We start from the raw sequence: 14,374 nt of genomic DNA, 5'->3' as shown, positions 1-14,374 counted from the left end.
CACACAGTATCTAAGATCTGGCAAGATACTACTGTAGCTAGTTATCGTGAAGCATTTGTGGACGGTTTATCAACAGGTTACGCGGACCAACGGGTAAAGGGCAACGTCTAATTGTCGCCCATATAGGTAGCGAGAGTGGCTTTTTAGACGATAGTGCACTAATTTTTTCATCCAAAAAACGGGGGATTATCACGAAGACATGGACGCCCAACGCTTTGAAGGAGCCAAATTCGGTAATAGTAATGGATAACGCTTCTTATCACAGCCGATTAGTAGAACAGCTCCCAACTATGACCACCAGAAAAGCAGACTTGCAGAGTAGGTTAGGACAAAAAGGAATTCCATTTTCCGAGGACATGGTTAAGGCCGAGCTTATGAGTGTCATTAAACAGCATCGTGACAGATATCGCCAGCATGTAGTGGATACAATAGCTCGTGCTGAAGGCATAACCATTTTGAGAGTTCCTCTTTACCATTGCGAGTTAAACCCGATAGGATTAATCTGAGTTCAAATTAAGGGTTACGTAGCTCGTGAAATCGTGACATATAAAATTTCTGATGTCCAACGTTTATTAGAACTCCCAATGGAACGGATACGAAAAGAAGATTGGGCTAATGCTGTAATGCTGTAATGCCATGGAGTCAATGGATTCTGAAACTTCATAAGCATAACATGGGTAATCATTTCTTTGCTTTGCAGTTCTCTTTCTATATAAAAGAAACATAATAATTATGAAGTCCTGTATTTGGCTTGATAAGAAAATGTAATCAGTTTTACTATTGATACCAGGTAGCGCCACCTACTATAACAATTTTTACGTAATTACCTATGTGTTTAAATAAATAAAAATATTATTTTGGTACGCCTCTGCAGAGTTGGTAAGAGGATTATGCGTTGGTCACTTCAAGTGCGACCTTGCTAATGAATCACCTTCAATTGAAAATTGTTATAGTATAGGTTTTTCTGGAATACCTTGGCAATGTCGCAAAAGAAATTCGAAAACTAAAATGCCTCAGAGAGCTAAAAGAATATGGAATCGAATGAGTCACTCATATACTGTTCTATTTAAAAAAAATATAACTTTAGTTGGCCATGCTCGGCTGAATCACCCAGTATACGAGAAAATAATTTTAAAAGATAGTAATAATCAATGTGACTGCAAAAAAATTGAGCAGTTCGAAAAAATGTTTCCACTGCAATGGACCGGGACCGGGAATCTTGTTGACTCACCCTGTATAAGACTCATGAAATTTCAAAATGACACGCTGTATACGAAAGATTATTCATAGATATAACTACATTTCGATTAACACAGCCTTCATTTCTTATCTAGAATCTTTAAAATCCCACATTCCATGTGTACGTTTCAGAAGAATGATTTGAATGATCATAAAGATCTTGAGTAACGTAATCACGAATATTTTAATGATTTACAGAGGTTCATTGCGACAATCCAACGCCTCCAGAGAACGGTTACATCCAAGGAAATGGTCCTTACAAGGCTGGTGATGTGGTGCAGTTCAACTGTAATCCCGACTACATGATGGAAGGACAACCCATCATGGCGTGCCAAGAGAATTCGAGGTGGTCAGGAAAGCTTCCGAAATGTAAGTAACGATATTGAAAATAGTGAAAAATGACAAACGACATTTTGTTTTGATAGCCAACTCTCAACCAAGTTAAATATAAAATCATGGGAAGATAGGAGAATTTCTATGAACTTGAGTTTCCTCTTCAAATTAATAAATAGTGAGATGAACTGCCCAGTACTACTTCAACTAATAACGTTTCATATTGAACAAAAAGATACGAGAAATCCTGATATTTTCCATACTATTTATGCTTTGAACAGTCCGATGCCTTGTATTTTGAAGCAGGGAAATCAATATCATAATAACTTAGATCTGTTTAATGTATCACTTCAGGTGATAACGCTACAGCGTTTTCGAAGCTTTTTTTTGCCTTTCCATTTTCTTTGTAAGTACCAGATTTGTTACATCTTTTTTCTTGTAAGTACCAGAATTGTTTAATCTTTTAGTAATATAGTCACTAGACATAAGGATTTATTAATATTTTGGATTTCACACTTTGCTAAATGTTTTGTAAAATTGTAAATTGTAATGTAGACATCAGACGACTACTGTTATTTTTCGTTCGGTATTGTTTTAAGCTTATTAAAAAAAATATTTTTAACTTTTTAGTTCGATGTTCTTTAAAAGCGTGTTTTTAGTTTTTCAAACTATATTTATTCAATTCTTTACCCAATAGTGTCTTTTTGTGGAAATTGGACTAGCCGTTCCTGAGTAATTGGCAGTCATACTATTTTCGAGAATCTGGAAAAATGATGAATTATATAATCCCAATATAGTTCACATTATACTATCGCAACAACTATTTTTGAAATAAATGAGGAATCTGAGAATAATTATGACCGGTTAGTGCCTGGATGACACTCATTCAAACCGAATGATAGTATACGCGTGATCCTTCAAAATGTCCCACTCGATCACCTGACATAACGCCACTAGATTTTTTTGTGGAGATTAGAGAAACTCAAAGTATACGTTACACAACTGCATTCTAGAACCCTAGTATATGAGGTTTTTGCAATGAAATTATCCGAGAAACATTCCATAATGTGGGAAATTAATTTGTGCATATCCCTCATCATTAGGAGAGTAATTATTTTAGAATATTCACCTCTTTCAGTGTTGAACAGTGGGATCTGGAGAATGCTCGCTGAAAACAATTACTTTCCAGGCTAATTTCACGATGGATATTGAATTATATCAGACAGACAAGAATATGTAAATTTTCTCACAAAAGAAATTTCTGCAGATGATTTTGGGTTGTCCAACAGTGGGAACTCGCTGGAACCAGTTCACACAAGTTTTGAAGTATTACTCATCGCTAGTGCATGGAAAATCCACCAAAATAGCGGTGTGATCGGACTTTGACTGACTCCATCGAATGAAAAGCATCCGCAAGAAGTTTCTATGCGAGGGAAGTTGCAAAAATATCTATCAAATATAATTAAATGTCCATCGTGATATTAGCCGGGGAGGGAAAACAGTAAAACTGCAAGGGAGAAAGTTTAACCAATGACTACTTTAACAATTGATAAACAGATATTTGATCTTGAAGATCCATCCTCCTTATAACTGCCAAAAATTCAACTTCTGTAATAAAATGGGTTTCGCAGAATAGTTAATTACCTTTCATCATTCCTTTCTGTTAGTTTCTCTCAACAATACTACTTATTCAACCGATAATTTTTATGAAACATGCAAAAAGTAAAACTACTACAACGGTGATAAGTAGTTTGGTACCTCTGGAGTAAAATGAATTTACTGAAAACATTTTTCACTCTCCAGAAAAAAATTGCTGTCTCTCAACTCGCGTTTCACTAACCAAGTTAGCATCGTCAGAAGAGGGACTGCTGAGTAATATTTTCAATACTGTCAGTGCTCTGCAATTCTACTTGATGCAGGTGGTAACATAACGGTTTTGAAACGCCATGGTGGATGGAAATCATCAACAGTAGCAGAGCTACTTAGACGACGAAATAATTCAGATGGAGTTGAAAAAATATCAAGCTCCTTCCAGGTCAATAATTCTTATTGTCTCCTCATGTCGTTGATTACTATTGAACTGCAGAATTTTACGATTCGTTGACTTGAGAAGTTCATATTGAATATCACCAGACCATGAAATTTGATTTTTTGGTGATTTCACACTCTCAGATTTTTGCATAACAAAATGAAAAGTGTTCCGTCACCATGAGGCTGATTTTCGAAAAGAAAGACGAATAAATTTGATGATCTTCGACCGAGAAGAAATGAAATATACACTCGTCTAGACTTTTGGCGTCTCCGGCAAGCTATTTCATCAAAGTAAAAAGAAATCAAATTATAATGTGGTTGTTATCACCAATGACATCCTCAATAAAGAGCAATTTCTCATTCAATAAATATTGTTATCGTGGAAACTATAACGGCAATTAAAAATTGTAGATAAGCATACAATGGAGCGTTATTTTTAAATCAGTTCAATTATGAGTTAATATTTGAATGCATTCTTATAAATTTTTCAAGGTTGCGATTTGAGTTTTATTCCTTATGAAGCAGGTGTATGATTGTGTTTTTATAGCTTGACATTCCTGTGGTAATTGTTGCAATTCATCTAGAAACATGTGCTTCATTAATTTAAGAATTGTAATTGTAATTTAACTAATTGTTTTTAGATAGTGTGTATTCATACAAATTCTGATTATTAGTGATGTTTTTTTTGTATTCTCTCGGAAACAGTGGGTTCACTAGAGTTCCTTTTACCAAAAACCTACTAAGAATGGCATCGATAGTATTAACAATTGTGACAAGTACGATAGTATTGGATTCCACTATTACATTTCAAATATTTCGTTGATTGAGGGGTATGGAAGCTATAAACTGAAAAAGAATGAAAAGAGCATGAAAACGGGAGGAATGATCAATCCGGAATCGGAAACCTATAAAAAAAAGCAATCACTCATTGATGACGATATTTGTGGTGGAGTTTTCAGCTCCTGGTGAGACGAATATCGTCCGAAAAATGGAAGAAAAACCGATAAAAAATCGAGATTTTATACTCGAATCTCAAAATCATACCGGCTTGCCGGACTAGGTTAGGTTAGGTCGCAAGTGAGTGGGTCTATTCGACCCTCAAACGCAACCCGCAAGGGTTTATTGTGGGTCACACCTATTCACACTCGCATAAATAAACACAGCTTCTTAACGAAGCCGATAAGTTTGTATGGTAGGTGGTATTTCAGGTCAGATAGTAAGAGAAGGGCTATACAGAACTCTAAAAACCTGATTCGGTCCCCAGCGGGGCAGGTACAAAGTATATGCTCTGCTGTTTTATCGTTAAGGAGGTAGTCATATAGTCAAGTTGCAAGATTCTCGCCTTGATACCCGCGACATATGATGGTTTCCATATGATGGTTTTTGCACGTCAGCTACACCTGACGGCTTTTTCTCCACTGATTTTGGTGAATCATCACTTGAGCGCAAACGTTTGCTAACCTGCTCATGGGGGGTTTGTTCCTCCACCTGAGACACATTCTGAGTACACCGCTCAAAAATTTGGTGCAAGGCGGTTTCATAAGGTACCCCGCTCTTGAGGAGATGACTCAGTCATTTCCTGGCTGCACCACCAGTTATTGGATCAGGAGTTGGAGAGTTGAGAAGGTGGTCTCGCTCCTGATCTAAATTTACAGGGAGGTCAGTTAGAGCCGTAAGCTCGACATTCATCTCCTCTGTAGACTGAGCGCCAGAAAAAAAAGTCCCACGAGTAGCTAGGGAAAGAAGGTCATGTACGGCAGAACTCCGCATTACCGTGACAAGGCGATGCTACGAAGAGTAGGCGCCCGGTATCTCGAAGGTTCCGTAGAGACAGCTGATACGCTCAGTGTCATTCATCCTCTCGGCACGGATACACACACCTTAGGATTAAGCTATCGTTGGGAATGCCATTCAGTTAGGAAATAACAGAACCACAAGTGATTCTGTCATTCCCGTATCCAGCGGGGCTACGTGGAAGCAGGCATCTGATGGCCAATTTGCTCAACCCCCACATCCCAAGCCAAAAACAGCATGCACAGTGGTTTAGGCAGTGAAAGATGAACAAGGACATGTATACCCCACCGTGTAGGGATAGGTGCTTGGTTGATAATGTTGGTGCGTCCCCCTGAACGTATCGGGGCTTCGGGACAGGACCTGACCAGCGGAAACTTAGTTAAAAATAATAATATTAATAACACAAGGATGAGTCGGTGCATGGGGTTTTCTTCAACCACGTTGAAGACTTTGGGTTATCAAAGCACCTGACATTTGCTTTCTACAGGTCGAGTGGGTTGAAGTTAGAAACTGAGAGGTTCATTATGGACTGTCAGGATGGTGTCTTGGAGCAGTTGGCAACTGACCCTAATCAATTGCCAACTTTACTTCCTGGGTCAGTTGAATTTTGTACGGGTGCAGGCCGAAGTCACGACGCAAAATTTGCCAAATTGTGGAATGCGGAAGACCTAGTTCTTGTGAGTGACTAGGCAAACTAGGCAAAGTTGCCGAGGCAACTTTGCCTAGTTTGGACAGCGTTCCAAGCAAGCGGCTTTTGCAATTTCAGCGACATGATTGTGCGAAGACACAATTGGTGTCCATTTCAACCCCCAACAAACATTTCCTAGCAGAAAGTGGAATTGTCTTACCTGACATTATAATATCCGCTTCTGAGTCATTTATCGTTTTGGAGAAAACCGATGCCTGGGTTTTTGTGACAGTGAATTGTACCTGGTTACTTCCACCCTAATTCGAAATTACTTCTAGATCCTCATTAAGATATGTAACCTCCTGCTGTATGTGGAGATGTGCATCCGCTGCCGATGTCCTGGAATCCAAATGGCATGACTAAGCAAGTGTGCTGTTTTCAGCAAAGCAATATTTTGGATTCTTGGTTTTTTCCAATAAGTCTTCGATTTACAATAGAAAGAGGGTTGGAGACAATATAGAATCCTGGGAATCACCAGCGATGGTAAAAGTATTTGAGAGATATCCGCGTGCCACACACGATTGAAGACCTTAGAAATATCAAGCGCTAGGTAAATTTTCGTTTTGAGGACACCCGACGATTTTGAAAAAATGTTTGACTGTGCTTACGTATTTTGATGCGTAGATTACGAATCCGAAAGAAAAAAGCGGCGCTCTCTCTTATTTAAAAAGTTACGGCCCATCAAAGTTCAGAAAAGGGCAACTTTTCAGCCTTCTTTTTCACCAAATAAACTATTTGAAAACACAAGCATTTATTCACTAGGTCACCTTTACACCTTATTCCTCCGTCTTTGACACTTTTCACTTCAATTTTCAACATTTTTCTTATAAAAATGTTAAAAAATGTACGGAGCTGCTTTTTGGTTACATATCACTGTATTTTACGTTTTTAAGGTTAATGACATGGTTGGTACGACTGATGCAGTCAATATTCCTAAAGTAATTCAAATGTTTTTGCCTCCATTCTTCAGCTCGTAAATTGGTTTTTGGTAGTGGTAGTTATGAATTTCGTTCAAATTCATTTTGTATTTTTCTCTCACGTCAAACTAAAAATTCAAATCTACGAATTTGAAATAGTAGGTGACGACAAATACCAACCGCTTTTTTCTGAAATGTCACTAGTAACTAACCTACAAATAGAAGAATGTCACCAGAAGAAGCATTCGTTTTTAAATTAAGTTTTTTATAAGAAAAATGTTGATTATTGTAGTGACAAGTGTCAAAGAAGGAGGAATAAGGTGTAAAGGTGACCTAGTGAATGAATGCTTGTGTTTTCAAATAGTTTATTTGGTGAAAAAGAAGGCTGAAAAGTTGCCCTTTTCTGAACTTTTTAAAATTGGTAAAGTTCAGTCAAAAATTTTTTCAAAATCGCCGGATGTACTCAAAAAGAAAATTTACCCAAGCGCTACATGTTTTCATGTTTCTCGATTGCGTTATGCCAAATATGGGTGGCATACGGTAGAAGGTCATATATTGATGATCGCTCAAGATGTTGAAACCTTCCAGGTATTCAAGGATATGGTGGTTTACGGCTTTCTCCACGATTTTTGATATCACTGAGAGTAAAGCGACTGGTCTATAGTTATTTGGAAGATTTTTCTTGCCCTTTTTGGGAATAGGCTGAACGCGAGTAATCTTCCAACAAGAAAGAAGAACCCCTTTCTCGTAAGACGGGTTGAAAAGTCTGCAAAACACTTGTGCGAGTTCATTTTCGCACTTTTTAAGTACGATGACGGGGACTTCATCAGGATCAGACGACTTGTTGATATTGAGCTGTTTCCGAATTCCCCTGACTAGACGTTGTCGAAAAGTAATTTCTGACATCGTTCGTCACTCCAGTGTGGGAATAGTTGATCGATCGTTTACTGAATCAGTGGACTCGATTCTATCCACCACATTACGAATACTCCTCTGATGAAACAATTTTATCATTTGCATGTCATTGAATGCTATATCCGTCCATTGAGACAGATATACTGAATAAATGACAACTAGTTTGACATATGCAGCTTCAACAAGATGGCTCCCATCAACTGTCAAAGTTCGGAAGTCCCTGTTGGAAGACCATATAGTAGGGATGGTGCAGAAGTCTGTCATTCTTGGTTTATTGCTTCTCCTTAGGCACATGAAAGAGGTTGCCTTGATTTGGATATGTTGATAATTAATTTATTTCTGTCACACCAGGAACTGAATTTTGTGTAGACACGCTTCAACTCTACAAATTCTATCTTATAGCTTAAATACGTAACCAATGCTTTGCTCCAGGAACTATTGACAATACATTTCTGATTATAAGCTCATGGTAGTATCTACAAGACCCCTACGGAACGGACAGTCCACATATTTTAACTATAAGGTAGAGTTAAGGGGTTTATACACGCCCTAACGTAAGGGAGTTTGGTTTATTATCATATTTGATAACTTTTTTTATAGTGCAAGCAGTATTGCTTTGTCCAGGAAATACTCTTACATGTACAATTGAAGCTTGAGAGGAGCTTGAAGTTCAAATAAAAATAATTTTTAGCTGATACAAATTACTGTTTCGAGGATATTTCAGTATATCAATAACTGATGAATTTCATTAATTCGGACTTGCGTTGTCTGATATTATATAAAATTATTTGATATTCCTGAAACAACTAATAAAAAAATAAAAATGAAAAGCTGAAAATAATAACTGTATTGAGTGAAAATAAACCTTGAATGGAATAATAGTGAAATAAAATACAAGTAAAAATAAAACGACGTTTCGATTGTTGGTATCCACGATCGTCTTCGGGTGATGTCTGGACTAATTCCTCTAGGAGATTACTATTTATGGGTCATTCGAGTACTTTCAATTATCTTCGCTTTCCTTTTTCCACTTCACCGGTTCAGTGGAGGATGACCGTTTGGCGGGAGTTATCCTTTCCGATAATCCTCTGATGTTGGGAGTTCAAGCACTGGTTGTGACGGCGTCTCTTCGTTGCGATGCTCCTGCTGTCTTTTAGCCAAAGTCAGTTCCACCTTCGCTTTGGAGTAGCCATTCTGTTGAAGATCATTTTTGATGATGTCTAGTTTCTTCTCCAGACCTTCCTTCGTATTACAGAGACCGAAATCACGGTCAAATAGAGACTTGATGATTCCTCTATTAGCCGAATGATGGTGGTTGGATTCGTGGTTCAGATACTGTACCTTATGAGTGGGTTTTCGGTATACAGATGTTTCCCACTTAGTGTCGGTCCTCTTCACCAAAACGTCTAAGTATGGTAATTCGTTGTGGATTTCCTTCTCCATTGTGAAAGTGATGGAAGGTCTTACGCTGTTGATGTGTTTCAGGAAGGCGTCTAGTTCAGTAATCTCATGGTTCCATATTATGAAGGTGTCGTCAACGAAACTCAACCAGACACGAGGTTTCTTGTGGGCTTCTTCAATGGCCACAAACCACTCCATATATATATATGTTGGCTTTGACTGGTGTCAATGTCAATATAGAGAATTCGTACTTCAGTTGGAAATAACAGGTCCGTACACAGCATCCTAGTGATTCCATAATTACTTCTATAGGTAAATTCGTTCTGTCTTCCAGCTCCCCGTCTTCGTCTAGATTCCTCTGTATGACTTGGAATGCTTCTTCGACCAGAACGTTGGTGTAAAGGCTTTCCACGTCGAAACTGATCACTTGATCTTCCTGTGTGACTACAATTGCCCCTAGTAGTTCGACAAAATGTCTTGGATTCTTCACAAAAGACGATGTTTGTCCTTGTAACTTTTTATTTTTATTTTATTGTTCAATTGTTCTATTTTTACTTGTATTTTATTTCAATATTATTCCATTTCAGGTTTATCTCAGGAATTTCAAATCATTTCATATAATATCAGACAATGAAACATTGTCAATCACCGTCAGACAAACATATTAATAACTCTTGAACCCACAGGTGTCCAAGCTTGTTCCTATCCGGGTACAACGATCAGCGGAAGGATGTCTTCGGTGAAGTTTTTCTACAAAATCGGGGAGAATATAACCTTCACTTGCGAAGAGGGACTGCAACTGAAGGGTGCGGCCATGTTGAAATGCCTGAAGAATGGAAAATGGTCCAATGCCATTCCCACTTGTTCGGCAGAAAATAATGAGAATGCCAAATAAATATCCCTTTTTTAAGTTGAATTATAGAATATCCAAATATATCATAGAAAGTAAGGTTTTTGTTGTGGGATGTACGGAAATCCTTCCATTTATGTTCTGAATTCTGAACCATTCACCAATTTCGGAATGCTAAAAGGAATTGTTCAGTTTATTAGGTTGATTTAAAAAATCTGTTTGAAATCTGTTTTTCCGTTAACCAGCTGTCGCACCCCTACGAACGACAACCTCAGAAGTCAAAACTTGTGCGAGCTAAGGATTAACGAGGACTTACCTTTTAACGTGTGATTCCTGACACGGGTTGGACGATAGCAAGTGAAAATCGATCGTGCCCTGGCTAAACATCGACAAAAATTTTATTACGAAATGACTAGCAATTCAATACAATTAAATATGAACATATGAATGCTGTGTCAAATGCATACATAAATTTACTCAGTATACAATACAGCTCTTTATAAAATTCTGGGGAATGATCTTGATGGTAAATTGAATATTTGTTCCTCATTTATTGATTTCTACAAAGCATTTGACAGACTAAATCATGAAATATTCTTGTTGGTACCGGAGAGATATTGTGTGAGCGATATCACCGTGATTAAAAAGATAGTCTCAAATAGCACTACAAGTCTACCTGCAATCATCAAGTCAGACGTTCCTCAAGGTTCCATGCTAGGACCCTTATTATATCTGGTGTATGCCGATAACTTGGTCTACGAGTACCTATTATGAAAAAAAAATCACTACCTGTTTGTGAATAGTAGTGAATAGTAGTTTGCCGAATCATATACTATGAGCAAAATAATCGGAATTATACCAGACTATAAATTAACGTGGACTCCACCTATTGGAAGTCTGTGCAATGAGTTGAAGAAACATGGAAGTTCCCCAAATATGGAAGTTTGTATTGGGGTGAAAGCTATGCGGAAATGATTTCAATTATTCAGAAGAGGACTCATAGATTTTTCGGTTAGATAGGCTGAAGACAGTCTTGTAGAAACACGTTTCGTGGTGTATTTCATCAGGTCGGACTTCCATTGTCTAATATAATATAAATTGATTTGATAACCCTGAAATAAATCAAAAAGATTAACCGAAAATAACAATTTTATCAAACAAAAAACTGAAATTACAAAGAAATAACATACAACAACAACCAAACAAATAAAAATTGAAATATTAATGAAAGCTGAAAAAATTGAAAAATTAAAAATATTATCAACAAAACATGAAAAAATAAAAATTAAAATATTTCAAAGCAAGTTATGTCACAACGTTTCGATTGTTAGTATCTACAATCGTCTTCGGGTGATAACTGGACTTCCCTCTTTCCGCTTCATTGGTTTTGGCGGGAGATGACCGTTTGGCGGGAGTTGGTAGTTTTTCGCTTGATTAGAGGTTTCCATATGTTACGCATCTCTACGCTAGCTTGACTAAATTCGTTGTTGGAAAACATATACGCGGCTTCTTTGAACTTTCTCCTAAACCAGTGTTCCTCTTTGTGGATGATTTCAGCTTGAGCCCACTTGATGTTGTGTTGATGAGTCCAAACATGCTCTGCTATTCCGGATTTGCTGGTTTCTCCTCGCTGTGTTTGGTGTGTGCTCGCGGTTGGTTTCGCATTGCTGAGCAATGCAAATATTAGACAATGGAATTCCAAACTGATGAAATACATTGTAGAAACACATTTGAAAGATTTGGAATGGTTGGTGTAGCTGGTGTCTATATTTATGAACTGGGTGTCGGGTGTCTATGTGTATGAAAACAGACACAAATTATTTTTCCAGTCAGCATCAATAGTCGACACGGTCGAAAAAAATTGATAATTTCCAATGCATACTGTAGCAAAGAAGTCAACTTTACCTTTTGGCAAAGAGTGTGTATGTACATGAAAAATGTATGTCCATTTGGACGTTTTCTTTGTTATTGTATTTTATATAATTATGTTCTTCTCAACAAGCGAAATAAAAGTATTATTATTTTCATTATTATTATTTGAGTCTGGAATCTGAATACTCATCATACCATTTTTTTGTATCAAGATAATCATGTATATTCAATTCAGAACTGATTATATTTGATTATATCTCGCGAAAATATATTTTTCTGCTCAACTTGTTTACTTCAGCCAATCACGTTTAGCCAAAACTGACCAATTCCTTTAATTCAATGACCGTACATCAAAAAAAATATTCTCGAGAAGCTTCAAGCTATAATGAGAATAATTTAGAACGATCAAACATTTTTATGTATAACCATGAAATATGAAATTTGAATTGTATCAATTTCAACTGTCCAATTTTAGTGTAATAGTCAAAGTTGTGAATTGAATTGAGTGGAAATGCATGAAACCTGAAAGAGGTCTGAATAACATAATATATTTAAGGATTTCAAATGTAAAATATATCAATCAATAATTTGTAACCAATGGTTTTGGGGTGCATGACATTTTCTGTTCGATTGCTTTGATTTGAAGAATTCTTTTTAATTCAAACTATCATCAGGAAATGGAAAAGTGTTACGAATTGAAAAGAACAAATTTGTTTTAAATTATGAAATCTTTGACTGTTGTCACCTTTTCTAGGTGTTTCAAGTCTGGAAATGGAGTATTATCGATTTGTTAGTGATTATTGAATAAAAAATGTAATCAGAATGATTTTTTTATTACAAAAACCTCCCTATAAAGTATAAGGCTTCAACTCCTTAATATCCATAAAGATATTGGTTTCAAAAGACTATTATTTAATTTTGTGGAAAAGTAAGTATTGCATCATGACTATACGTTTATACCCTTCTGAACCAATTATTTCAAGCATTGATATCACACACATTTTTTTCTACAAACCTAATTTATATTCGATCTACAACCCCCTATTTTGTAACACATCATTTCAAAGATCTTAAAAATCCTCACTTAACCCCGTTTAGAAAACTGAAATTGGTTGATCCGTTCTCGTAAAAAGGGCAGAAAGAAAATTAATTATAATAAAAAATAAAATAATAGCTCTTGCAATTGAATAAATATACCTTACTTTATTAGATGTTCGAAATGTTCACCATTGGTAGCTAAGCAGAAGTACAATCTATTCTCGAATTCCTGTCGGACTTTTGTAAATTTTTCGTTATTAATTTGTCTGCATGTGTCAGTAATCCTGTGTATACCATTGTCTTCAAATAACCCCAGATAAAGAAGAAATCCAATGGCGTTAAATCCGGAGATCTTGCCGGCCATTCCAGAGCGCCTCTTCTGCCAATTCATTTGTCAGAATACCGTTGATTGAGCCACTGTCGGACATGCAATGCGTAGTGTGGCGGTGCGCCGTCCTGTTGAAAATGTAAATTTTCATCCAAGAGCGGGTTGTCTTCTTCATCTACTTGACATTCTACGGAATTAAATACAATTGACCAGTTGAATTTTTTTCAATAAAAATACGGGCTATTATTTCGTTTCCCAGAATTCCAGCCCAGACGTTTATTTTTTGTGGATATTGCGTATGATCCTCTCGAAACAAGTGTGGATTTTCATTATCTCAGTATCTACAGTTATGCTTATTTACAAAGTCATTAAGAAAAAAAGTTGATTCATCACTGAAGCAAATATTTTTTATTAAATTCGCGTCATTTTGAATTCTCGCAGTCATTATTTCACAAAATTCAATTCTCCTATCATAGTCATCCTCACTGAGTTGCTGAAGAATACTCATTAGGCAAGGAAATAACTTGTTTAGTTTTTAAACTTTGTGTATAGAACCAACTGAAATATTTACTAACTTAGCGACTTTCGAAATTGAAGTAGTAGGCTCAACGGCGAATTGGTCTAAAATCTCAATCTGTGTGGCTTCCGTAAGAACTCTCGGAGCTGCTTTACTGCTTTGTTTCACACAGAACCGGTCTCTTAAAATTTTTGAACAAGGTCTGGAACATATCGGTGACTCACATTTTGGCATGCCTTTCATTAAAAACCTACGAGCACACATATCTTCTGCACCATAAATAAAAATAATTTCAGTTCTTGCTTGTAGAGTGTACACCATTACGATTTGTATTACTGTCAGTGCAACTGACACCACTTGACAAACAGTTTAAAATCAGGAGTAACTAATTCTGATAACTGTTTTCACCATTTAATTGTAACTGAAGCCAAGAAGCAACTGTACCCTTATC

At 36.7% G+C, this 14,374-nt stretch overlaps 1 protein-coding gene across 3 annotated transcripts in view; it reads left to right on the top strand.

Annotated features, from left to right (window-relative positions):
* The window catches only part of Hasp (Hig-anchoring scaffold protein), a 92,338-nt gene extending 79,475 nt beyond the window's left edge, over window positions 1-12,863 (top strand). For all 3 annotated transcript variants that reach the window (XM_074180812.1, XM_074180811.1, XM_074180810.1), the window contains 2 exons: window positions 1,438-1,608; window positions 10,005-12,863. In XM_074180812.1, coding sequence (XP_074036913.1) covers window positions 1,438-1,608; window positions 10,005-10,213 — 380 coding nt within the window. In that variant the 3' untranslated portion in view covers window positions 10,214-12,863. The remainder of the gene's footprint in view (window positions 1-1,437; window positions 1,609-10,004) is intronic.
* Window positions 12,864-14,374: the final 1,511 nt, after the last annotated feature.

This window comes from Leptinotarsa decemlineata, unplaced genomic scaffold (genome assembly GCF_025532065.1).
Source record: "Leptinotarsa decemlineata unplaced genomic scaffold, Ldec_3_MD MMD2_tig00026307_RagTag_RagTag, whole genome shotgun sequence".
NCBI lineage: Eukaryota > Metazoa > Arthropoda > Insecta > Coleoptera > Chrysomelidae > Leptinotarsa > Leptinotarsa decemlineata.
This window is presented reverse-complemented; position numbering and strand designations above follow the sequence as displayed.